This window comes from Papilio machaon, chromosome W, assembly GCF_912999745.1.
Source record: "Papilio machaon chromosome W, ilPapMach1.1, whole genome shotgun sequence".
NCBI lineage: Eukaryota > Metazoa > Arthropoda > Insecta > Lepidoptera > Papilionidae > Papilio > Papilio machaon.
This window is the reverse complement of record NC_060015.1, coordinates 5,801,847-5,828,633: the sequence shown is the minus strand read 5'-3', so window position 1 is coordinate 5,828,633 and position 26,787 is coordinate 5,801,847. Positions and strand designations below refer to the sequence as shown.

The 26,787-nt window shown below is 42.5% G+C and overlaps 2 protein-coding genes and 1 long non-coding RNA gene across 3 annotated transcripts; all 3 read left to right on the top strand.

Moving 5' to 3' along the window:
* The first annotated feature begins 8,769 nt into the window (after positions 1-8,769).
* Positions 8,770-9,930, top strand: LOC123723396. Its single transcript, XR_006756729.1, has 3 exons — positions 8,770-8,802; positions 9,277-9,334; positions 9,755-9,930. It is a non-coding gene; the product is annotated as an uncharacterized LOC123723396 (long non-coding RNA).
* Positions 9,931-10,038: 108 nt separating this feature from the next.
* LOC123722997 lies at positions 10,039-11,281 on the top strand. Its single transcript, XM_045685540.1, has 3 exons — positions 10,039-10,131; positions 10,735-10,878; positions 11,033-11,281. Exons 1-3 carry the CDS (start codon positions 10,039-10,041, stop codon positions 11,279-11,281), a joined length of 486 nt encoding a protein of 161 aa, XP_045541496.1.
* Positions 11,282-24,874: 13,593 nt separating this feature from the next.
* Positions 24,875-26,047, top strand: LOC123722996 (E3 ubiquitin-protein ligase Topors-like). The gene has a single exon (XM_045685539.1). The coding sequence runs from the start codon at positions 24,875-24,877 to the stop codon at positions 26,045-26,047; it is 1,173 nt and encodes a 390-aa protein (XP_045541495.1).
* Positions 26,048-26,787: the final 740 nt, after the last annotated feature.

Genomic DNA, 26,787 nt, shown 5'->3' with positions numbered 1-26,787 from the left:
TCTTCTGATTTTTGAATACACAAATCAGATTGTTTACAATCAAATAAAGTAAAAATATTGCCATCACATACTTCTTTTTTATCAAGTCCCTCTGTGACCTTGTTTTTGGGAATTTTATAAAATAATTAATTAATCCAGGTGTTGCCAGGGCATCTGTTACTTCCCTTACATATTTACTGACAGTTGTTTGCCCTAAATATTTCCCCTCTCCAACAAGTCGTTGGTATGATCCAGTGGCATAAAAAGACAAAGCACATAAAACCTGCAATGAATAGATAATATTTTATAAAACTTTATTAGCACGCAAGGAAATAATATTTTGTTTGCTTTGAATTAGAGATAAATAACAGTGATTAGAGAAATAATATATGGAGTACCTTTTCTTCTAAGCTAATTCTCTTGGTAGATTTTATACTTGTTTTCTGGCAGAGTTCAGCACACAAAAACTTAAAAGCTGATTTACTCAGACGAAACCTATTCTTCAACTCTATGTCACTGAGATTTAGAAGGTTAAATCTTCTTCTATTTAAAGCTCTTCTAGTAATTTCCCTAGAAAAGAGGTACATATATTTTAAAATTTTATATGAAACTGAACTATTTAAATATGATTTCATTAATTCTAATCAGAATTTTATGTAATTATTATATTCTAACTAGACTAGAACTAGATCATTACTTTTACTTGATTCGGTTTTTTCTTCTCTTCGGTTTCCGAACGTTCACATCTGTCAATTATGTCAATGTCGTATAAAAGGGAGATTGTCAAAATCAATTGCCGGTGGTAGTCTACCGTCCTCGGATTTATTATTTGTGCTGTTGTAATTCTACTTTTAGAGAATTTAAATCATTCGTGATCGCACTTGATATTGAAAATATTATGGCAGGTTAGCCAAAATAAATAAAAATGGTAAGTTTTTTTATGATATTAAAATCATATTTCTTCAAACCTGAAGCCTTAGGGCTGAGCACGTTGATTGACCCCTTCGTTGTTTCACAGGGAGAGGTGGGAAATCGCGAGCGGATTGGTTTATAAGTCCTTTAGAAAAAAAATAAATTTGTACCAGCCGCCGTGGTATGTATAGGAGAATAATTTTAATTTATTCGGTGTTATAATTGTTAGATTTGTCCTAATGGCTGTCTTGTCTTTTTCAGATGGGTTTTCTTTACATTTCTTTCATATTCGTCTCCGTTTTCGATATAATTGTTACTTCATAATAGTAATTATGGATTAAAGCATGTGCATTACTAGACATGCTTCTTTGAAGTCCCTTCCGCAGTCCATGCAAAGAGCTTAGGATGAAGTAAGGTACAACCTTCCTTACCATCACTACAAATCAACATCCAGGTCAGTGTCACCAAATTCCTGAGTAGGATCTGTCCAGTGGATGCTCGGACTGTTGTCCAGAAGTTTCCCTCCGAGCTGCCACTGCACAGGTATATGGCTGATCGAGCATAGGGACTTGTTGTGTTGTTTATAACTAATTTGTTTAAAATGGTATAATTTAAAGGTTCAAAATTGTTTAAAAATAATAAGTGGGTAAAAGCAAAGTTGATGAAGACACGCAAACTAGTAACGCGACCCTGAGTATAAGTTTTATCCTTTACAATCTCCGATAAACATTTTTAATTAAAAAGCCTTAAGCTAGATAACCTCTTATTACATTTCAATAAAATTTAAATAAAACAACTATCATTTGGATGATTCTTATTGTATATATATATGTTTCTATTCTTATTGTAATATAATAATTTGTGAAATTAAATGTGTTGGTAATCTGATAAAAAAAAAGAATAAATAAATAATATTATTGTTGTGAGATCATATTGTCTTTTCATTTCCCTTATATCTATAAACTGGAGGAGTAAGTAAAACACCAGTTTTCAAACAATAATAATATTTATTATTGTGTAGGCCAATTCATATTTTAAATAATATCCGAAAATAATTATTTTTATGTTTTTAAGTACTTTTGTATTTTATAAACTCACTACACAAGTAATTACCCACTCTCCTCCATAGAATTAATAAAAATTTGAATTTAGTTAAAAGTTGTTAATTAACTAATCTTAATATAAATCTAAGCGTAATTAGCTTACCTTGTATCCCTGACTTCATTGTCAATATTTTCAATTAATTCACTTAAAATATAATAATACAGTCAAAACCGTTTATGGCGACATCGTTTAGAACAACATACCGGTTAAATTAACCAAAATCAAAGGTCCTGGCTGAATGTTATATAACCGCTTTATCGAAAACATTGGTTTTTACGACATTGTTTACTACGACATACCGCATTAAGCGACCACATTTGGTTAATTTTTTCGGAGAATTATATCTGTAGAACGACCGGCTCAGCTGTATTGTAAACAATTTGAATAGGTAACAGTATCCACATCTGGCACAGTATAATAGTCAATGGCTATTATCGTAAAAGTAAACAAAGTTTAGGGTCTTTTGTAATTCTTAGAAACAAAGCACATGCATGCCGTAGCCTCAAGGCCAGCTTCGGCATATCTCTTAAGCAGTGTTACCAACCCTACTGTTTTAACAGTAGATTTGCTGTTTTCACATTGATTTCAATGTTTTCTGTTTCATTAATATTTTCTACTGTTTTTCAACTAGCGTTCAGCGTCACCTATTACACTGCTATGCAAAAATTTTTTAATAATCGCTACGTAATAAAACGCAATGACAATAGATGCATACAAAAATGATGGAAAAATGATATTGTTCTTTTATATTATACGTTTGTATTGAAGTAAACAAAATGCGGTTTAATTTCATACATATATTTCCTATTAATACCTGTCACCGGTTGTTACAACTATCGGTTTTTACGACTCAATAGTAGTCCCTTCGATGTCGTTATAACAGATTTTGACTGTATAATGGCACACGACGACTTTTTAATAAAGATAACATAATTTTTGTACGAATAACGGTTCAAATACAAATGAAACAACTTTAAATTGTCAAGACAAACGTTCTCGAAACTTTTTTCACCATTAAAATCTAAGTGACAAAACTTTCGAGCATTTACATTAGCCAGCCGCAGGTATTTACGATACCGTACGTCAAAAAAAGATTCGTGCTTCCATTTTCATACATTTGACTATGTGACGTCATCATTCTCGATACATTTACATTACGATAGTTAGCTAAAAGTGTTTGTGCTTCCAAATTTAGTTATTTTAAGGTTCGATAGAGGTGCTGTTCATGTTTTCATACAAAAAGGCAACTCGATACATTTACATTACCGTACGTCAAAATGTTCGTGCTTGGGCCACTGAACCTAATGTAAGTTATAAATTTATTCATTTCATTTATTAAAAGTAATTAATTCTGAAATGTCGATATCAATAACTGGCATGGATTTGATTGTAAAATTAAAAGAACATTTTTCTAATAAAAACTCTAGATCAGTGAAATGTGACCCATGTGAAAAAATAAAACATTGAGGACAGAGATAATAATAAATAAAATACACTAGTTAATAAATATGTATAATTATATTATTAATTAGGAAGCATCAGAAAGTAATGTGGAGACTCAGTGGTGGAATGAGGTGCCTCAGGACGGGGACAGTGATGAGCTTTGGGAGCAGATGTCACCCGTGGTCTTCGTCGAGTACTGTCACGACAGAGCGCCGCCGGATTCACACATCAATCCTTATGACAAGCCACCGTTGGACTTTGAATACAGGTATACAATCATGCTAGTATAGTAATGTTCAAATGTATCGTTAATTTTAGGTATTAAAAATAGTAACTTTTATAAATTTTATAATTTTCTGTAATAAATCATGCAGCGACTGGGCGGAAGAGTGCAGCATATCGATCCGCGTGCAGCCGCTGCAAGTGGAATTGTGCGGCGGGCTGCTGCATAGAGTTGCTGCAGTCGTGGACATGGCGCTGCACCTTCCTCCGCACCAAGAACCCGGTTAGTTGACACTCTCAACTATCTTTGGCTTCCAGATCAGGCGGTCATACGGACCAAATTGTGAAAATTGGTTTTTCGATTCCGCTCGCAATTTTCTTGACTTCATTTTTGAAACACTCGTTAGACATTTTATAAATATTTACTATATTTTTTCAGAGCAATCATTACGTACTCTGACTGTGGAGGAATGCGAGGCGTTATCTAACAACGTACCGCAGCGGCGATGCGATGTGGAAGTATGCGGGTTGGTGGTGCGCGCGTGGCCCTGGCAGCATCCGCCACCTCACCACCGCGCCGCGCCTCCCCTGCTGCTGGACTTCGAGCTGCCCTTGGCTGTAGCCACCATCTCAACACCCTTGTATACATACAGGTACAGAATAACCACAAGCTTAACTGACCAGAGAAAGTTAACGCTGTCATAAGTGATACACAAGACAAGACAACTGCAGTTTGTTAAGGTGACACTTTTTTTCATTGATAGAGGGTGTCTATCAACGATACGATAATTTATGCATAAAAAAAATATTTGAAAATACTCTTGAAATTTAAATTATCGGAACATCTTTCGCAATTAGTATCTCAAGTAAATAACCAAATATCGATAAAAATAAAAAAAAAATCTTTATTTAACTTAAAACCATTTTTCACAAAATTAGTGGGGCTCTGTCTCCCGAACTAGTTAAAACTGTGTTTCGAGAGGCAGCGCCTTCTCTTATATATTACTTAATTAAGCGTTAGTTGCTATAGTATAAAAGATACCGTAACTATTGCAATAATTTAATTAAAAAGCTAAAACGAGAATACCAAAGAAAACTTTTGTTGGTTAAAGATCCCAAAAAGTTGTGGACTAATATAAAAAACATTGCCAACATAAAATCTGAAAGGACTTCAAATACTGATTTACTTCAACCGTACCAAAACCCTATTGTTTCTGTCAATCGTTTCAATAATTACTATGCTAGCATCGGTCAGGAGTTAGCCAACAATATTCTAAACAGTAATCGAGCATCATCTATTGACATTAATGCGCCCAACGCGGTCTCGAGACATCCTACTTCTTTAGTTATGACGGATACCGATCCTGAAGAAGTCAGCAGTATATTGATGTCCTTAAAATCGGACAGTGCCCCGGGATGGGATAGTATACCAACAAAATTCTTAAAGATGGCAAAAGAAGTAGTTTCCCCTATTATCTCCCATTTGGCGAATCTTTGCTTCGCTAAAGGAATTTTTCCCAATTTACTCAAAATATCTATCATAACACCAGTATACAAGGGTGGAAATAGAGACGAAATAAGTAACTACAGACCAATCTCTGTCCTGCCTGCAGTTTCCAAAATTTTAGAAAAATTAATAAATATACGGCTTATAAACTATCTTAACAAATATAAAATTTTATCCAATTCCCAGTATGGATTTCAGCGAGGAAAATGTACACAGGATGCAATTTTAGAACTAACAAAAAGGATAACTCATCTACTGGACTGTAAGAAAAAATGTATAACTGTTTTTCTAGATTTAAAAAAGGCTTTTGATACCGTCTCTGTTTCCACTCTAGTACGAAAGCTAGAAATAATTGGAGTTAGGGGCAATCAATTAAAACTTTTAGAAGATTACCTAACTGCCCGCACTCAAAGGGTAAAAGTAGATAAATATACCAGCGATGACCATAAAATTAGCTTTGGTGTCCCACAAGGAAGTATCTTGGGTCCGACGTTATTTTTAATTTACATTAACGACTTATGCAATCTAAAATTAGAAAATGGACATGTAATTTCGTATGCCGATGACACTGCTGTAGTATTTGAGGGAAAAACTTGGGAGGAGACACACAAAACTGCAGAAGCTGGTATGAGGGATGTCTCAGCGTGGCTAAAAACAAATCTATTAACACTAAATACGTTAAAAACAAATTACATGTGCTTCTCTATTAACAATCGTACACAACCTTCAAACTCAAATATAAAAATCCATAATTGTAATAACCAACAAGATGATTGTTGTTGCCCGGTTATAGAAAAAGTTTGTTGCACCAAATATCTTGGGGTTATGATAGATCAAAAATTATCTTGGCATAGTCATATTGAAGTGGCTACTAGCAGAGTGCGTAAACTTATTTGGATTTTTAAAACTCTGAGAAATGTAGCTCCATATAAACTTTTAAATCAGATATACTTTGCTCTAGCTCAATCGGTTTTGATATATTGCATCCCTATCTGGGGGGGCAGTAATAAAGCTAAATTTCTAGAACTTGAACGTAGTCAACGGTCCCTACTTAAAGTTATGTACAATAAGCCGTATAGATATCCCACAAAAATGCTTTATTCAGAGAGTATGTTACTGAGTGTACGGAAATTGTACATTCTTTATTTGTTAACCGAACGGCATAAAACAGTTACTAATGATTCTATTATAACAAGTAAAAGAAGGCAAAAAGCAATATGTGAAATTGCAGTAAAAACTTATTTTGCTTCTCGCCAATATAATAGGCAATCAGAACGTATATATAATAAAATTAATAAAATATTAAATATCGTTAAATTAAATACATATGAATTAAGAAATAAAGTTACAAATTGGCTTAACAATCTTGAATATGAAGAAGTAGAAGAGTTACTAACCGAACTTCAATACTAAATAAATAAAAATAAAAATAAACATATTTCGTACCTTCGCATACATATACACAGACATACATCTACAGAAATACACTACACAACCACACACACTGACATACACACGCAATCACATCACATAAAAAATATACCATAATTTAAAATTATTTTTATTAACACATATTGAACCCAGTGTGAACGGGTCCCTATACTCGAACATTTATAATAAACACCCGCAATGTTCCATTGAATGTATGCACTCTTTTTAACTACCCAAATTGTTTTTAACTTTTTTGTTGATTTGTAAGGTATATTGAATGTAAAAAAAAAAAAAAAAAATGAATGTTACGGAAGAACGGAGCATCCTGCTACAAGTATTCTATACTTAAAAGGATGCTCCAACAACTGATGTAATATGTATAAGTGTTTTTTGTTTAAATAAAGTATTATTATTATTATTATTATTATTATCATATATATTAAAAGATATATTGTATTTTGTTATATCGATGGTTTCTCGTCAGGGTGTGCTCGGCGGCATGTCAGATGCCCGAGGACGAGGCGCTGGTGTGGAGTTGTGCGCGGGCGCATGTTACCTTCAACGTTAACGGTGCGACTGCGAGCGTGCGCGGCGCCGACACGCCCCCGCGACCGGTCGCACACGCGGACATCCGCGGCGCCGACACGCCCCCGCGACCGGTCGCACACGCGGACATCCGCGGCGCCGACACGCCCCCGCGACCGGTCGCACACGCGGACATCCGCGGCGCCGACACGCCCCCGCGACCGGTCGCACACGCGGACATCCGCGGCGCCGACACGCCCCCGCGACCGGTCGCACACGCGGACATCCGCGGCGCCGACACGCCCCCGCGACCGGTCGCACACGCGGACATCCGCGGCGCCGACACGCCCCCGCGACCGGTCGCACACGCGGACATCCGCGGCGCCGACACGCCCCCGCGACCGGTCGCACACGCGGACATCCGCGGCGCCGACACGCCCCCGCGACCGGTCGCACACGCGGACATCCGCGCCACCTCACACCGCCTCCTGCATCCGCATCTCTTCAAACACTACGCTACAATGCACAACAGCTACACATTCAATATACGTTAGTATTTATTACCAAACTAGCTTTTGCTCACGATTTTGTTCGCGCGGAACTAAAAATAAAACTTAATAAGTAGCCTATGTGCTTTCTTAGGTTCTATACTATCTGTGTACTAAATTTATTTAAATCGTTATAGTAATTTTGGTGTGAAAGCGAGACAGACAGACAGAGTTACTTTCGTCTTTATAATATTAGTAAGGATTAAGTAAATAGAGAGACGTCAAATTGCATTCATGGCATGGCGGCCATTAAGATATTTTGTGATTTTGTAAAGTAAGGGTAATTATTGGTTTGTTTTTATTAAATTTTTTACCAAATTTTTTTAATTGTCAAACACTTATTTCACAGGCGAAGCTGGGATTTGCGGTTTTGTGGCGAGACTTACAGCTGCGTATGAGATTTTGACCGCACTGCGTAACGCTCGTCCTTCCACCTTGCTGAACAACACGACGCTCGTATATGACGCGTTGCACGACGATGGTACGACATGCATATATGTGGACATACACACACGTATATGTACAACGAACACATGGGTATAAATGTTTTCAGACATCTTGGTGGTTCTTAACTTTGTACGAGTCGCTGCGTATAACACAATTTTAGGTGTAGCGGGATGCTTGAAAGTTATGTCTCTTATAGTCATCGAAGCCAGTGATCTTATTTTAGGTGCTCAATAACCTCAGTGTCATTAATTAGTCACTGAAGGAACACTTTAGTGTAGATTTACTAAGATAAATGTTTAATGAATAACTGACTTGACTTACAATCTGTAGGTCCTAGGGCTCGAATCCCGCCATCTACTAATGTGTTTTTCGATTTACATATGTATATATATCCGACGTTCGTACGGTGAAGGAAAACATTGTAATTCCGATTGAAACCCGCACAATATGTGTGAATTCCCGGGAGAAAAAGACGGCGAAATGGAGGTCCTCCATTTCGCCGTCATATCTCGCCGTCGAGATCATATCTCTGCCTACCTATCAGTTAAGATGTTCTGGTTCTAGAAATGGTGTCAGTGGACGCGTCATTGGAGCAGCTCACACTTCGGGGATACGCAACACTTGGACTTCGCACACACATAGTATCACTGCACTCCGTTAAGGCCTCCGCAATACACGCACCAAGTAAGTACTTATTATGAGGAACCTTTTGTATTTAGTCCAATAAATCGATAATAATCTGACACTATCATTGGTAACAGCATATAAGAGTGAATGAATTGATCTTATTAATATAAATGCGAAAGTTTGCATGGATGGATGTTTGTTTGAAGGTATTTTCGAAACGGCCCAACAGATCTTAATGAAATTTTCCACAGATATAGAATATAGTCTGAAAGAACACGTAGACTACTAATTATATTAGTTTTGATTTTAATGCCGCGCGGACAAAGTCGCGGGCGGCAGCTAGTTAATAAATAAATCGTATCATTTCTTTATAAAGTAGTGCTTACCAAAATGTCGTGTTTTGAATTGAAGTTAAATGGTACTTTAGTGAATGACTCATAAATATAGCGTAATTGTGACGAATATTCCATTTATGTATTTATATTCAAAACGTATTTGTAGTTGAATACTAAATTTCCTTTTTATCTCCAGAAGATGGCGATATCAAACAAGCCTGGTTGTTTTCTGGTCCAGAGGCCTCGACAACTTCGTAAGTTATCTTATTACGAACGTATGTATGCATGAAGCATTTAAACAAGATAATGATTCTGTTTGTATTGCACCATGATATCTTAAATTAAAAATAATACTCGCAACATCATAATGATGACGTTATATAATAGAATAGACTGAGTTATCCTTCCATGTTATGTAATTATTCAGGTGGATGTAAAGGAGCCAACTGAAAACCAGCGCAGGGACTGTTTAGGCCGTCTCTGTATACGCTGAGTTGGCCTCTTTTACCACATTTCTCTAAATTATTTTCATAAATATGTGCTGTGATTTTTTTTCTCTTGTATTTGTGTGGTAATAAATTAGTTTCTTTCTTTCCTTCATAATTTCATACAATTCAAATTTAAAATGATATCTTCGATTTTATTATTAATATTTGTGATTATATGAATTTCAGACCGTACTTGCGCATAGCGATGCAATGGGAAACAGATGTGGGGGCGGGGCCCCGGGAGGAGGAGCCTGAGCAGCTGAGGGCGGTGGAGTTCATCGGGGCGTGGCTCGAGCCCACTGCGGTCAGCCTCGACCCGCTAATGCTCGCAGGATTGGTGTACATGCCCCGTGTCACACTATCGAGCGGTCTGACGCTTTTGTTATACTTTAATAGCTGTGCTTGTTTTATGTTTAATTTATATACAAATAAGTTAATAAAATATAAATAAAAAATTAAGTTATTCTCAAATGTTCATTGCAGTGGATTCACAATCTAATCTAATTACTAGAAAATCCGTGTCATCATCCCTGCACTCAATGCTGCGTCGCCCCACACCACCGGTAAGTAGTTATTATTTACTAAACAAAAAAAGATGTGGTAATTTACATGATTTTAAAATTAGCTACAGAAAAAATAATTTGTTAAACAAAAAATTTTGTAATTTAAAAAAAAATATATGTTGTTAATTTTATGTTATATTTTATACTAGCTTTTACCCGCGACTCCGTCCGCGCGGAATAAAAAATAGAAAACGAAAATTATCCTATGTCTTTTTCCTGGTTCTAAGCTACCTGCCCACCAATTTTCAGTCAAATCGATTCAGCCGTTCTTGAGTTATAAATAGTGTAACTAACACGACTTTCTTTTATATATATAGTTTTAGAGAATTGTTAGTCAAGATCATCTCGAGCGTATTGCGCGCTAAAAGTTCCCAAAACCAAGTGACAGATAGCTGTAGTGAGGCGACGTAAGCGTTGATATTTGACATGTCTAGTGCTGCGCCGATACACCGGCACAGTGTTCATTTTTGTCTCTAACAATAGATAGAAAACAATTTTTTTTCTAAACAATAAAATGTATTTTTCTCAGGCTCTTTATAAAGCACTTAAATATTCCAAATTTGGTATCCCACTCCACAATATATCGTTTTAATATATTTGTAGTCGTCGAGTGGTCGCGGCGGCAGTCGTGCGGGCTCCGGTGCGGAGGTGCACACGCGGACGCGCAGTACCACCTCCAGCGCCGAACGCACAGAACTCATGCACGCGCCGCCCACACCGCGACCGAACGACACCCGCAACACGCTTGTACGTACGAATTGACTTGAATTGCGAGTCGGTTCACTGATCCGTTTCACACATGTGAACAGTGAACTGATCTGCAGATCATCAATTTTAGTTCAGTTACTCGCGACTATTCAATACTGCAGTAGTAGTCAGGTGAACACATATTATTGTTCAGGGTAAGAAAGCGGCGTGGTGGTGGAGCGGGGAGCGCGCGGTGCAGATGCACGCGAGGTTGCGACGCGCGCTGGCGTGCTGCGAGCTGGGACTGGTGCAGGTGTACATGCCCGCACAGAGCGTGTCCGCCCGCGGGTCCCGCCCCCTGCGCGCCATGGCCGGCATGGCGGGACTCCGAGACGCAGTCGAGAGCCACGCCGTACACAAACCAGTTCTAGTGTTCAGGTACTTTGCGATTTACAATTTCTAATCCATATTTCTCCTTTTTCTCGTTTAAGCAATTCTTCCGATATATGAGCCGCTTATTTTGAAAGTGGCCTAACTCCATTTATCTTCAAATCGAGATATTGAAAGTTTTGCGTTTCAATGAATTTAAAAATATACGTATAAGATACTAAGGAGTCATACTGCTTAAGCGTATCTAAGGATGTTAAATTTTAAGTTCCTGTTAAAATAGTGGCAATTATTAAGTAAATAACGGGCGTTTTCTTATCAAGAATGGAGTTGGGCCACTTTCAAAATTAACAGCCAGATTCATTATAAAATTTGAAGGTGCCCAATTCCATTCAACATAATTTAAGATGTTTCAAATTAAAAAAAAAAGAATACGGAATTTGTTTTGCATATGTTGAAAACACTTCGGAAACATAATTTATGCGATTCAAAACATTTTTTAATTACAGAACATAAAAAATTACAAACATAAATTTATTACAAAACAATTTACTAGACTACCCCGGCGTGGTAATAAATTCAGAACTTTAAAATTTTCATTTTCATTCATGGATGTCTCATAAAAAAATTTATATGGTTCATTTCTGACAAAACGCATCCAACATATTCTTAACCAGTTTACTGATTCTCCATCAGAATTTTTTACTCTTTTAAAAATTGCGTCTTCTAATAATTTTGTCGATACAAAATCTTCCTGTCTCATTTTATTTAGAATAAAATTATTACCCTTCCGAAACTTTTTAATAATCGTGGGGAACGTACAGTAAATTATTTTTTAATGCTATTTCTACCACGGCAAAATCTCTATCAATTGGTAAAAACGAATGTCCTGATATTAAAAAATGATGATCTATAATTTCTACATTATTATCCAAAGCTTGGACAATTTTCAACCACATTAAAGCTACTTTAATGTTTCTATTTTGCCCAGTGCACATGTCACTGTAAGCTATGATGTGTTTTTCACTTCTTAATTTTTTAATATGTTTTAAGATGCATGAAACAATAACTTGATGTAACTATAAATGGAGTTGGGCCACTTTCAAACTACACGGCTCAGTTGTTCAATTAATTCGGAAAACTTATGTGTACAAAATGTATCGTATTTTCTCTGAATATAAGCAATCTGAAGTGCTTCACTGATAAATAACATGAAGTTGTACATGTAACAATGGTAACCGGCAAAAAACTGAAAAACGGAGTTAGGTCACTTTCAAAATAAACGGCTCAAATATTATAATTAAATAAATAAATAATAATAAATAATATTAAATATTATTAAAATAATATATATATATACATATATTTATATACATATATAACTGTTGTGTATGCGTTTGCACAGCGCATGTTTCTGAACTGGCGGCTGCGCCCGCCGTCAATGTGACAACATTTTGAATAAACAGTCTGCGCTAAGCAAGCAATCGTTTCATTACTCCAAATACGTAACAATAACGTTTATATAAAACGTATATATAACGTTTTTGTTTTCTTCAGAATTAGGATAAAATAAAACAAAACTGAGTTTCTTTTGTTTGAAAGAAAGAAACGACATTTAATGCTACTATTTTAAATCCTAATCCTTATTTAATTAACATGGAAAAAAATATCAACTTTTAATTCACACAATGCTTTTTTCACTGAAGTATGAAACCTATGGAAATGAAATGTCAACAAAAAATGCGTGCCAATGTGACGTCACTTGGCCGCTAAACATGGCGGTTTTAGTGCTGCCCAGAAGATTTTAAGGTAATTAGGTTTTATCGATAAATGTTCTTGGCTCATTTTATTTTAAATATTATTGAGTATTAATTATTTGTAGAATTTATACTTTAATCGGAAATGAATATATTGTTATCTTACTAATATTATAAATGCGAATGTTTGGACGGATGGATGGATGAATGGATGTTTGTTTGAAGGTATCTCCGGAATGGCTCAAGGGATCTTGATGAAATTTGGCATAGATGTAGAGCATAGTCTGGAAGAACACATAGTCTACTAATAGTCGCGAGCGACAGCTAGTATATCATAAGTAAGAGTGATTCACAATTTAAACTTATCAAGGGACCGCGTGATAAAAAAACAAAGCACCTTCAGATCATTTATTTAATTACAAACGTCATTCCTTATGCATATTTGCGACGTAATTATTTACATTTGGCTTCAATTATTTTAAATCACAAGCAAAATATTGAAAATTGGTTTTTTTATTTATATCACAACTTTTCGACAACACAAGTACGGCTCTAAAAATGACATTTGGTGCGCTAAACATGGCGGATTTTTCGGCCTCATTAGGTATTTACGTATTTTCATGTTTCACTTTATGTCCGCACTGAAATACTGTTATCTTGTTTTCCTGCGAGTTATAGTGATGAGTAAGAACGAGATAGATATATGTTGATGTGTGTTCCTTCAAAATGGATGCTATTTGTATAAGTAATTGTACGTATAGAACAATATGTCGCGTCCCTATTATAAAGGTCTATGGCTTTTTTAAACTTCTTGACATTAACAGGTTGACAGTTCTTTTTTAATATCAGTACAGACTAAATACTGATTAAAGAATAGCTACTATCCCACAGATCAATTAAACAATAAAAATTTAAATAAAATTAATTTTAAAGAAAATTATATTTTTCTTTACATCTCCCCCACCCATAAAAGATACAAGAATATACTGAATCACATATCTTCTTTGTCATCATCTTCAAAAACAGGCGCTGGAATCAGTTTCGAAATATGGAAAAAACTTGATTCTGACTTCCTACGGTTTGTATTTATCTTATAAATTGAGTTTGAAGTTTTTTCTATGATTTATGTAAGGTCCGATTCTCAATTCGTCGAGCTTTTTCCGATTCAGTTTGTTTCCATTATCCACAAAAACTGTATCACCAACTTTGAAGTCGGCATGTTTTCTATTTTTATCATAAATTGTCTTGTTATAATTATGTGATTTAATTGTATTTTCGAGAGCTTTTTTCCTGTCTTGGATCAAGTCGTACTCGGTTTTTTTAGGTCTTAACTGATTGGGCAGAATCGTGACATCTGTACCGTCCAGAAGATATTTTGGAGCAAATCCAGTAACAGTGTGCTCCGTTTCGTTATAACTTTTTACACAATTTTGTGCTATTGTCGTCCATGCTACTTTAGAGTTATTTTCGTTTACCTTGCATCTAATTTTATTGACTAACATTTGATTAAGTCTTTCATTTAAACCGTTTGAAAAGGGCGAGTCCACAGCAGTAAAAATTATTGGAATATTTTTTTCGTCTAAAAATGTTTTAAATTCTCTAGAATTGATGCCAGGGTATTGGTCTGAGAGAATCATGCCAATATTTTTATTTTCTGCATAGTTTCTTACTAGTTTTATGAAATCATTTGTAGTTTATGTACTGGACGTCAAAATATATACGTATCTAGTAAAGTGATCTAATAGCAAGTGCAAATATCTCTTTGTTGACCTGGAACCAACCACCAAAGCCTCCAATGGTATCTATAGAACATATTTCGAAAGGTTCTGTTGCCGGACCCAGATGGGACATTAATCCATACTTGTCTTTTCCTCTTGATTTATTTTTCATACATACTATACAATCCTCACATACTTTTTTTATGTTTTTTGTCATGTTTTCAGCTGTGTACCATGTGCTGATCATTCTTTGCATTTGTTTAATCCCTATGTGACCTAGGTTTTTTTTTTTTTTTTTTGTTGACGCGGGGAATGCATTTACGCACTTCGCCGTCCGTGCTGCGGGGGCAGCAGGGACGGTTTCGTGAGGGACTCGCCGGCCGCAGAAGGCGACCGGAATACCCACTAAACCCCGCGGTGTTCTCCTTCGCCTGACCGGGCCGTGGCATCTACGTTAGTTTATCCACGACCTGGCTAGGGGAGCCCCTTGGTAGGGGCTCGACACGTGTAGGGAGGGGCTGGATGTAACACCCCCTCCCATCACCCTATGATGCCCTCCCTCGGAACACACGAGAGAGGGCATCCGCCACATTCGGCGCAGCAGATCCCCCGACCTGCCGCGCGTGGCCACCTCAAATTGGTTGAAGGGCCGCGGCGTACCTTGTACGCCGGCGGCCCCTCGCTGGGGCCCTGCGGGGCGGCAGCGTTTCGCTGGCGCGTTCGCGTTCCCGCAGGGCTTCTCTCTTGGCCGCCATCACCTCGCGTGCAAACGAGGCGACGGCGGCCCAGCTCTGCTCGCTGCCGGCCATCGATCTAACGACGGCCGGCAGCGACAGATCGCGTCCTATTGCGCCAGTGAGTGTGGCGCGTTCAGCGTCCCAGGCCGTGCACACGGCGAGCGTATGCTCGGCCGTGTCCACGGCGCCGGTCGCGCAATGTCGGCAACCGGGATCCGACTCAATTCCCACAACTTCACACAGGTAACGGCCAAAACAGCCGTGCCCTGTGAGAAGCTGCGTCAGGAAGTAAGTCGGCTCCCGGTGCCTCGCCTCCACCCACTGGCGCAGGACAGGGCGGACAGCCTCGACGAGCCGCCTGCTCACCGAGGTGTCCGCCAACCTCTCCTCCCATCGCCGGAAGAGATCGTCACGTCCTTCCTTCCTCCAGCGTACGATCTCTTCCGGGAGGGGTTCTTCACCTCTATGTCGCATCAGGGCCCTTCTCCGGTAAACCTCCGCCAGAACCCCGGCTTCGAGGTCCCAAGGGAGGCTCCCGGAGATGAGGCATGCCGCCTCGTACGAGACGGTGCGATACGCTCTGGAGGCCCGCTGAGCCATGGTCCGTTGCGCACGTCGCAACAAGACCATGTTATCCTTGCTCAGGGGCCTCGACGCCCAAATGGGCGCTCCGTAGAGCGCCTTAGAGCGCACCACACCGTCGTACAGGCGACGGCATACACCGCCCGCCCCCCCGCAGTTGGGGAGCAGCCTGGCGAGCATTCCCGCATACTTCACCAACTTTGGTGCAAGTATCCGGAAATGCTCACCGAACCCCCATTGGCTGTCGAGGACGAGACCAAGATATTTCATAGTCCCGCCGACAGCAATGGGGGTGCCGCTCACCACGATGGAATAACCGCGAGGGGGCTTAGTCCGAGGCCCATGGAAGAACATGGCCTCGGACTTCTCGAGGGCCACATTGAGGCCCAGGGCCCTGATGCGGCGCACCACGTGAGCCGTGCCCGCAGTTGCGAGCACTCCCGCGTCCCGGAACGTTGGGCCCCGCGCGGTGACCAGGGTGTCGTCCGCATAACAAAGAACTTCGACACCCCGGAGATTGGCACCGCGCAGAACCCAATCGTATCCGATGTTCCACAGGAGCGGCCCGAGGACCGACCCCTGTGGAACACCGCACGTCATGTCCCTGCGGACTACCTGGTCTCGGGCCGGATAAAATATGGCCCGGTCGACGAAGTAGTCCGCAAGGACTCGCCTGAGGTACCCCGGAACGCGGTGGTACCTCAGCGCCTCCGCGATTGTCGGCCAGGGGATCGTATTGAAGGCGTTCGCAATGTCCAGCGACACCGCCAACAACACTCCCCCCTGGCCGACAACCTCCTCGACCCTGTCCCTGAATCGGGTGATGGCGTCGATGGTGGACCGCCCGCGACGGAAGCCCAACTGGCCGCCGCTTAAATTGGGCCCAACCGCCTCCATGTGTGCGACGAGACGCGCAGCGAGCACTCGCTCGAACAGCTTGCACGCCTCGTCGAGCAACACGATGGGGCGGTAGGCCGACGGCGAGTCGGCCGGGCGCCCGGGCTTCCGGAGAAGCACGAGCTTACCCGTCTTCCACCGCCGCGGGACTCTTCCGGACGCCAAGCACTCCGACAACAGGGACAGCGTCTCCTCCTGTAGGACCGGCACGACTTGGGCGAGAACGCGCCCAGGGACGCCGTCCGGGCCCGGAGCGCGGTTTTTCAGCCTTAGCTTCAGAATCGCGGCTCCGAGCTCGGCCTCGGATACAGGCGGGATTTCCTCGCCCGTTACGGCCGGTCCCTCAGGATCCGGTGCCGCCATCCTCGGCGGCACCCACTCCTCCCTTGCCGGGAAGAGGGAGCCGACCACCTGCTCTGTGAGGAGCGGATCGAGAGACCTGGTTAGCGGGGGGGCCCATGGTCGGAGCTTTTGGCTCACGATCTTATATGGGCGCCCCCACGGATCACGGTCCAGGCTCTCGAGCCACTCCTTCCAGGCCTCCTCCTTGGCGGCCTTTATGGCCGAGGTCAGCGCCGCACGAGCGGCCCGGTACGCGGCGAGCAGTAGCGCCTCTTGGTCCAGGTCCCTCCTGCTTCTTCTGCGGCTGCGGGTGTACGTGCGGCGTGCCACCTGGCAAGCCGTGCGAAGACCGGCCAGGTGAGGTCTCCACCAGTACACCCGCGTTCGCGGGAGGGCCGGACCTGCGCGTTGCATCGCCGCGTCGCAGACGCGAGTCAGTGTTCCAGCTAGTCGCTCGCACCTCGCGTCTACGTCCAGGCCGTCCAACGTGCCATTGGCGCCCCACCTCTCCACAATGGCCGCCTCCTTGGCCAGCTCTGGGTCCAGGGTGGACACCTTCCACCGTGGACCCTCTCCCGGCAAAGGACGGTCCGGCGTTACGGCCGGAGCGTCCGCGGGGGTGGAGACCATGTCGAACCGGATATACCGGTGATCCGACAGGGTCTCCACTCCCTCCTCCACTCTCCATCTCCTCGTGCGGTGAGCCAGGGTGGGGCTAGCGAACGACAGGTCCACTATAGACCCGCCCTGACTCCGCACGCACGTCTGGGTCGTCCCCCTGTTTAGGAGGATGAGCCCCGTGGACACCGCCCAGTCCGCCAATGTCTCCCCCCTGAGGTTTGTCACCGGAGAACCCCACGCACTCGATTTGGCGTTGAAGTCTCCGGCGACTACCACAGGGGTGGGGTGTGCATCGGCCACAAGAGCGCCGACTTCGGCGAGCATCCGCTCGAAGTCGGCAAAACTCCTGCTCGGCGCGAAGTACACCCCGATCACTGCAATGCCGCCCAGCGACGCAAGAACCCAACCGCGACCCTTTGTTATACTTTTGAAGGGTGTGGGGCCCGTGCGTCTCCAGGCGACGATAGCCACCGAGTCGTCGCGATCGCCCGCCCAATCATCACGGGCGCGGACGTAGTACGGCTCGGCGACTATGATTACGTCGATCTTCCACTGCGCCGCGGTCTGTATCAATAAGTCTTGAGCCGCGACGCAGTGGTTGACGTTCGCCTGCAGGATCGAGACACTGGGGGCCATTATTACTGGGCGGTGTCCATCGCCTCCGTGTCAGCGGCTGCTGTAGACGACGAGGCGGGGGGTCCCTGATTGCCCCCGCCTGTCTTTTTCTTGCCGCCTCTATTGGGGGGCCGGTTCATCGCTGGGCACTTCTTGTGTCCCAGACGATGACCGGCCTCTACGCCCTCCGACGCACAAATTGCGCAGGAGGGTTCCTCCTCGCACGACGCGGCTTTGTGGCCCGGCTGGCCACATCGGAAGCACAGCGCGCTGCGGTCGACGCCGCAGTCGCACTGCACCCCCAAATGGCCGGGGACCAGGCAGCGGTAGCAGCGCTGCGGCCGCGCCTCCAGGAGGGTTGCCCTCACCGTCGACCAGCCGACCGTGAACCGGCCAGCGTCGACGATCTTTTTGGCCGCCAGGACAGGGCATTTCACCCACACGGTGCCCTGGCGGCCAGGTGGGCGATTTATGGCGCCCACCTTCACACCTTCGGGAGGGCAACCCCCCAACTTCGCTACTTGCGCTGCCACCGCCTGGCTGGTGGCCGCATCGCCCAGACCGGAGATGCGTATCTCGGCGCAGAGCTCCGGCCGGGAGACGCGGGCCACATCGCCGATGGTCGCCCGCAGCTTGGCTGCCAGTTCATCGGCCTTTTGGCCCTTGTCGGCGCCAGCCACCTCCAAGACTCGGCCGCCGGTTCTCGCCGTGCGGAATCGGAGCCCCTCTATGCCCAAGGCCGAGAGGTCGACAGACTTCTCGGCCCTGTCCAGGACGGCCTCGTAGGTCGTCATGGACCCCTCGGGTAATGTTACGACGACTGCTGCCGTTTTAGGGGCACGCAGTCGCCGTCGGGGGGCCCTCTTCCTCTTCTTCTTGGAGGCGGCGGGCGCCGCGGGGGCCGGGGCCGCCGGCTTCGGGGCCTTCGCCTTCCGCGCCACCACGTTCCAGGCCTCTTCGGGTTGGGGCTGGGGAGCGGGGGGCGCCGGCTCTGGCTTGCGGGCAGCCTCAGCCTCGCGGGCCGCCAGGCTCTTCTTGCCCTTCCCCTTCCCCTTTTTCGCCGCCGCGGCATATGTCGCAGCGGGAACTGGGGTCGGGGCGGGCACCGGCTCTACGGCCGGGGCGGGGGCAGCGCGCTTCACCTCGCGGCGAGTGCTGGTCGCTCCTGCGGTGGCGGTGGCGGCGGCGGCGGCATTATGCGCGTCCGCAGCCAGCGAAGGGCGCAATCTCGGCTTTGGCAGCAGGCGGTCGCCAATACCCGCGATCCGGGAGTCTACCATGAATAGGATCTCCTCCCGGGTCATCTGCGGGGGGGCGGCCGCCTGCCGCTTAACCGCCTCTAGTTCCGCCCTCATCGCAGCCAGCTCGGCCTGCAGGTGGGCGACCTCCTGTGACTCGGTGCGGGTTCGTAGAGCTCGCACTGCCTCGCCAATGGTCGCCACTGCCTCGCGGACGCTGGCGATGTGCTGGCACTTCATTTTGGCCGATTTCTTGGCGACGCTGGCAATTACGTCCAGCGCCGCCTCGACCGTGCCGGCGAGGTCTTCGGCGGAGTGCTCGCCGGACGCCGCCTCTCCCGGACCTTCGGGCATCGCCGCCCTGGCCCGGGCTCGCAGCACCCGGCTCCTCTCCGCGACCTGCGCCGCCAGCTCCGCCTCCGCCTGCAGCTCTATCTCCCGCTCCCGTTGAGCGTTAAGCTCCGCCTTTGCTCGGGCCAGGCCGGCGTACTCCCCCGTTGTTACGGGGCGTCCGCGGCCTCTCTTTTGCGGCGCCGTTGTTCTGGCGCCTGCCGATCCCTCCTCCGGCGTCAGCGATCGCTTTCGCCAAAATCGGCTGGGTGGGGAGCGCGATCTTGAGCGCATGCCCTCACCCCCGATTGCCTCTAATGAGGCGCAGCTGCCGCTGTCCGTATCGGACAGCTGCCTCCTCTCCAGGACCATGGGCGAGTCGCACCGAGAGAGCGACACCCGCAACTCCCGGACGGCCACACCCGCGGCCCTGTTCCCGCCTTCAACTGCTTCCACATCGTTGTGCGTCTCTTCTGTCCTTTGTGCCTTGCCAATGTCGTCGTTGTTGTTTTGTGTTTTCTGATTTTCCATATAGTTCCCACGAGTGTGGGGGAAAGGAAACTCCAGCCAGGCAGAGCCCCCTGTACCCAGACCGGGCGTATATACTGCGGAGGTCCGCCGGTATCCACAGGTTTTAACGACTTCGCTGTCAGGTTTTTAGTGACTGATCCTTGTCTTGGGCCGGCCAATTAAGGCAAGCCCCCTGTCCCGGCGACGCCGCTAGACATGACACGTCTGACCGGGACAGGTTGCCCGACGTTGTCCCGAAGGACATCCCCCTGAGTGCGGGTTAGCACACCCAGGGGAACCGCCGCGCCGCGGAATACTCCCGCCGAAACTACGTCCGAAGACCGCTGTCCAACAGGACCGACAATGGGGAGAACACCGCTCCCAAGCCGACTAAGCCGGCGACGACGCCGGTCTGCACCAGTTCACCAGTCGACTCTGAAAACAGAGCCAAACCGTGCACTGAGCAGACCCGGCAACTCGCGGGGCGCTCTTAAAAGAGCGCCTCGCCGCGGACCTTGAAGGTCCGCCATCCCACGACCCCTCCATGGGTCAGCTGGCCGGATATTGGTCAGCGGCAGATGACTTCCCTCCCCCCGTAGAGGAAAAGGAACCCATCTGCCGCCGTCCAGGGTGCACCGGACCAACCGCTTCCATTCCCCCAGGACTTGTCCCAGAGCAATCCAAGCGGCGGCCCAACGTGGAGGTTTCCGACCCTAGCACCCCTATGTGACCTAGGTTTGCATGTACATTTTTGATTAATTTTATACTGAATTTCTCAGAAAGGATAATTTTTTCTTATTTTTTCACTTGTAATAAACATTTTTTTTTTGTAATTAATTTGTCTTTTCTGCATTGTAACATTTCATTTTTATTTTGGTCTTCTAGGATATCCTTTAGAGATATTATGTTGACTGTTTTTAATTGTTCATCCAGGTTTTCATTTGCTTCTATAACTGGGTTTCTGCTTAAGCAATCAGCTTCAATGTTATACTTACCTGGAGAATATTTGATTTGGAAATCATATTGGGATAAATAGTAGGTAAGGTCTCCTAATTCTTCATCTGTTCTTGACTTTATGTTCAAATTCTCCAAGGGTTTGTGATCTGAATAGACAGTTAATTGCCTACCTATCAACAGATGCTGCCAATACTTCAAACATTCTTTAATTGCTAGGCATTCTAGATAGATAGCTTTCTTCCTTTTTTGAACTTCATTTAATTTTTTTGAGAAGTATGCCACTGGTTTCTCTTCATTATTTTCTTGTGGCTGTTTTAGGACTGCTCCTATTCCTAAAATACTTGCATCTGTATAAATGTGGATTGGCAAATTTGGATTAAAAATGGTTAATACTGGCTGAGAACACAATATTTGTTTCATTACTTCAAATGACTTTTGGAATTCCTTAGTCCAGTTAAAAGTTTGTTCCTTTCTTAAAAGATTATGTAATGGTTCTAATTTTATCGCTATGTTTGGAACATACTTATGATAAAAGTTTATTTTTCCTAGAAATTGTCTAACATTTTTCTTTGTGGTTGGAGTAGGAAATTTTTTTATTGATACTAAGTTGTCTTTCAGAGGCCTTACTGAATTTTTCTGTATAATGTGACCCAAATACTTAACTGAGTCTGCTGCAAACAAGCATTTTGAAAATTTTAGTCTGAAACCTTCAATTTTGATCGCTTGAAATAGCTTTTCCAAGTGTTTGATATGATCTGAGAATGATTTTGAGAATATTAAAATGTCATCAATATAACATACTGTGAAATCTCCAAGTTTGTGTTTCCTTATTATATTACACATTCTTCTTTGAAATATAGCCGGCGAGGTCTTCAGTCCGTAAGGTAGGCATGTCCATTGAAAGTGTCCCTCTTGGGTAACAAACGCAGTTTTATATCTGTCTGTGATACGCAGAGGTATTGACCAAAATGCTGAATTCAAGTCCAGTGTCGAAAAAAAAAAAAAAAAAAAAAAAAAAAAAAAAAAAAAAAAAAAAAAATTGCTATCTCTTGTTTTTATTATTAAGTCTTCAATAAGTGGGAATGGTTGTGACTGCGGGATGACAATTTTATTTAAGTCTCTAAAATCTATGCAAAGTCTTGATTTTTTATTTTCCTCTCTTTTATATTCTAAAGTAACAGGGGCAGCAAATGGGCTATAAGATTCTTCTATTATATTTTTTTTTTTTCTCCAATAATTGTCTGATTTGGTTTTCAATCTCTTTTTTATCTTCTTCTGTGCAGCGATATGGCCTCTTACTGCAATATTTTTCTGTTGACAGATCAATGTGTGCTTCATAATCTCTTACCGTTCCGATGTCAAACTTGTCTTTAGCAAATACAGATTTATTGTTCATTATTAAATCATCAATTACTGCCTGTTGTTGATAGTCTAGGTGATTTATTGAGATTTTTAAGTTGTCTTCAGTGAACTTATCATTTGAGTTTATTAAATTATGAAGTTTGACAGCTGTTATTTCCTCAGAAGTTTTATTTGTTTCCTTAAAAACTATTTCATTTTTTTCTACAGGAATTTTCTGGCTGATTTCTAAGTTTTCATTTTGAATCAAGTAAAACTCTTTTATGCAATCTAATCCAATTAGAAAATCATAATCAAAGTTTTCTTTGTCTATTACAAAAATGTTCATCTTTTTTTCTATTTCAAAAATGTTTACATCAAGTGTTATTATGCCATTTGCCTTTTTAACGCCATTAATCGTTTTCAAATTAGTATCTTTAGAATAATTGAGTTGTTTATTATTTATCTTCAATAGCTTTGAATTAATTAATGATACATTAGAGCCGGAGTCATAAATTCCATAAACTTCAATCTTTTTATTTAATACTAACTTTAATTTAATTAATGGCGGTACTATTAGTTTTTTTGGTATTCATTCTGTAGTTCACATTCTAATTCTGAATTGTTAATGTGTTTAATTTGTTTATTAATTTTTTCTCTCCCAATATTCATTTTAGTTTTGAACAAACAGGCATCTTCTGGATGATAGCGCACACCTTTTTGTAAATATTCACAAATGCTACACTTTTCTTTACACTTCAGCAATTATATCAATTAGAGTTCCTTGATCAATTGTTTTTCTTACTTCCAGTAATAGTTTTTCTTTTTTAATAGCATATTCTAATAAAGATCCCGTTTGATATTTAAAAAATAATGCATATTTGCTAGTAGTCCAACCTTTATTAGCATAGGTTTGTATAAAGTTAGATTTCCACTCGGACCACTCTGATTGTAAACTATGTTTGATCAACATCGAAGAGTACCAATCTATGCAGGATTTTTCAAGGAATAATCTGAAAACTTCAATTTTTTCCTCTTCTTTAATTATATCAAACCTTGCACACTCTTTTTCAAATGTTTCCATCCAGTAATATGCATTTATATTTTTTCCATCAAATTTTTCAATCACAAATCTGTCGGCTAATTTCTTTAAACTTTGTTTTTCCTTAATTTGTTGGGTCTCAATAAATTTTTCTAAAATCTTTACCAAGGGATCTTCTAAATCCCTTTTTCCAACAATAGCTGACTGTTCTTGGGTAACTTCCTCAAGAAATTGGTTCTGGAAAATCATATTTTCTTCTTCATCACAATATGTTTGTAATATATCTTCTGTCATTTTTATCCATACACTTCTACTTTGATGTCTTTTCTTTAACGTTTTTTTTCACTGTAGCAAAAGCTTTACAGTTTTGAATGTGTTTGTGATATTGTAATGATTGATATTCTTCCGGAAATATGAAAACTTTATCCACAGTTGCGATGGATGTTATTGCGATAAAGTTTGATTTTCCATCTGCCGTCGATTTTACTTGAAATGTAAATCTCAATTTGTCCATTTTCGTGTTTTTTAGTTTTTTAAGACGTTTTTGTTTTCTTCAGAATTAGGATAAAATAAAACAAAACTGAGTTTCTTTTGTTTGAAAGAAAGAAACGACATTTAATGCTACTATTTTAAATCCTAATCCTTATTTAATTAACATGGAAAAAAATATCAACTTTTAATTCACACAATGCTTTTTTAAACTTCTTGACATTAACAGGTTGACAGTTCTTTTTTAATATTAGTACAGACTAAATACTGATTAAAGAATAGCTACTATCCCACAGATCAATTAAACAATAAAAATTTAAATAAAATAAATTTTAAAGAAAATTATATGTATACCTCAGTATAGCGTGGCGACCCGTCGCCACGGCAAGCGTCGCCACGCCAACAATTCGGTTTACAAGTGATCCTATAGATGTTTCACATCAAAAATGTTGTGAATTTATTAAATTTTTTATGTTAAAGGTATAATGACTCACAAATGCATCGATTAGTGCGATGGCTCACTCTGGAACTTCATTATTTATTAAATGAGAATGTAGGGCATATATCTTATGTGATAACGAGGATCTTGGAGCTCCTACCTCAGTACCACATTAACTCTCCGGAGATCAGGGAGGCGATGCTCCGGTACTTCGGCGACAGGACCGACCATTTTCACACGAGGATATCTACTATGGTCAATGAGGTCATATCGAGTTCCGAGTCGGAAGCGAGCACGGACTCTGACATCGTTATGGTGTCCAGCTCCGAGCCGGCGGAGCAGCCCCCGGGACCCTCCAGAGTGCCCGCGCCCGTCTATCCTCAAAACTACATTCCAGAGCCTACGACGAACAACGTCATTCTTATAGAGACCTTATCGCATACCGATACAGATGACGATTCATCGGAAGTTATGGTTGTAGGATACATAAAACCACCTCAGGACAGGACTCCCGAAGTGGTCGATTTACTCGGATCGGATAGCGACGTGATCGTTCAGGAAAACGTACCGGAAACGTCCCAAAGCCACGACACGGAAAGTAGACCCTCCGGATCACTAGTTAAATTAAGTTTAAAGAGACACAAGCCTCCAGTGTCGGACTCCGATAGCGAGAGCGACGGCGGCGTACCTCCGCCCTCCAAGCGCAAGCGGCGACATCGCTCCAACGACACGGCCACCACCTCCGACACTTGCCGCACCACTCCCACGCCCACGACCAGCTTCCCCTCGCCGCCCCTAGCCGCACTCCGGCGCTTCCCCAGCCTGACCTCCACGTCCTCGAACTGCAGCGAGCCCAGCGCCTGGTCCAGCGGAGAGACGTACTGTTCCACAAACAAGAGAAAAAGATTGCACAAGAAGAAGCCCAAGAAAAAATGTAAAGAGGCCCCGGTTGAGAAGAGTAAGAAGAAACCCAAAAAGCACAAGAATTCGAGTGATTCAAACTCAAGTGCCAGCCCGCGCGGTGCGAATGATACTAGTGCGGTTATTAATTCTGTCGTAGCGAATTCTAGCTCGTGTCAACGTTCTCACAAATTGGATGTGGGACGACGGACTGTGATCACGCAAAGGTATGAGCCCCAGTCTGCCGTCAAATACGATACAGACGGTACGTCGGATTCGGAAGACGATCTGCCCTTAAATCTGACAGTGAAAAGGAGCGCCTGTTCTTGAGTATAATTATTACAATTCTAATGTACGCATAAGTATATGCTAACATTTGTACGGGTTCCCGAAAACTAGAAGTGTGCTGGATTACGAATACACTGATTGTTCCCTTAAATACAGAGATGCCGAATTTATGTTACAAAATTAGTAGCTTTAACCATATTGTAAGTTTAATTTCTTCATCTGGCACACTTCAAATAGAGAGATTTTAGAGTATTTTTAGATTTAGGTTTATTAATTAATTTATTAAGTAACTCAATTCATTTTGTTACAATTAATCTTAATACTTTGGGGTTATGATAATTAATATATTTTAAATTTCTAGTTCCAAATTTATTTAAACATAAAAAAAAAATTGTGCTCAATATCACTGTATAGCAAACCGACCCATTCGAAGCTCTCGCGGCCGTATGCCCGCTCGGTACAACAGTTAATCTATGTCCATGTATGTGTTTAGCAGGACTTAATCTTTGATTTTTGGTGACACTTAAAAGGAAATGGTTGTTTTTTTTCTTTTCTTTTCTGGATGTTTCTGATAATAAAATCACAGTGTTCTTTTTGATTAAAATAATTGTATTAATAAAGTAGTGTTTTTTTTTCTTGTAACTGAACTCATAAGTGGCTTTCGTGATTCATATAAAGTGTTAGACGACACACGAACCCTACTATATCTGGCTGCCCAACGTTTTCTAATTGTTTTGTGCTCATATTAACAAAAATGGCGCACGCGCCTCTGTGAACATTTT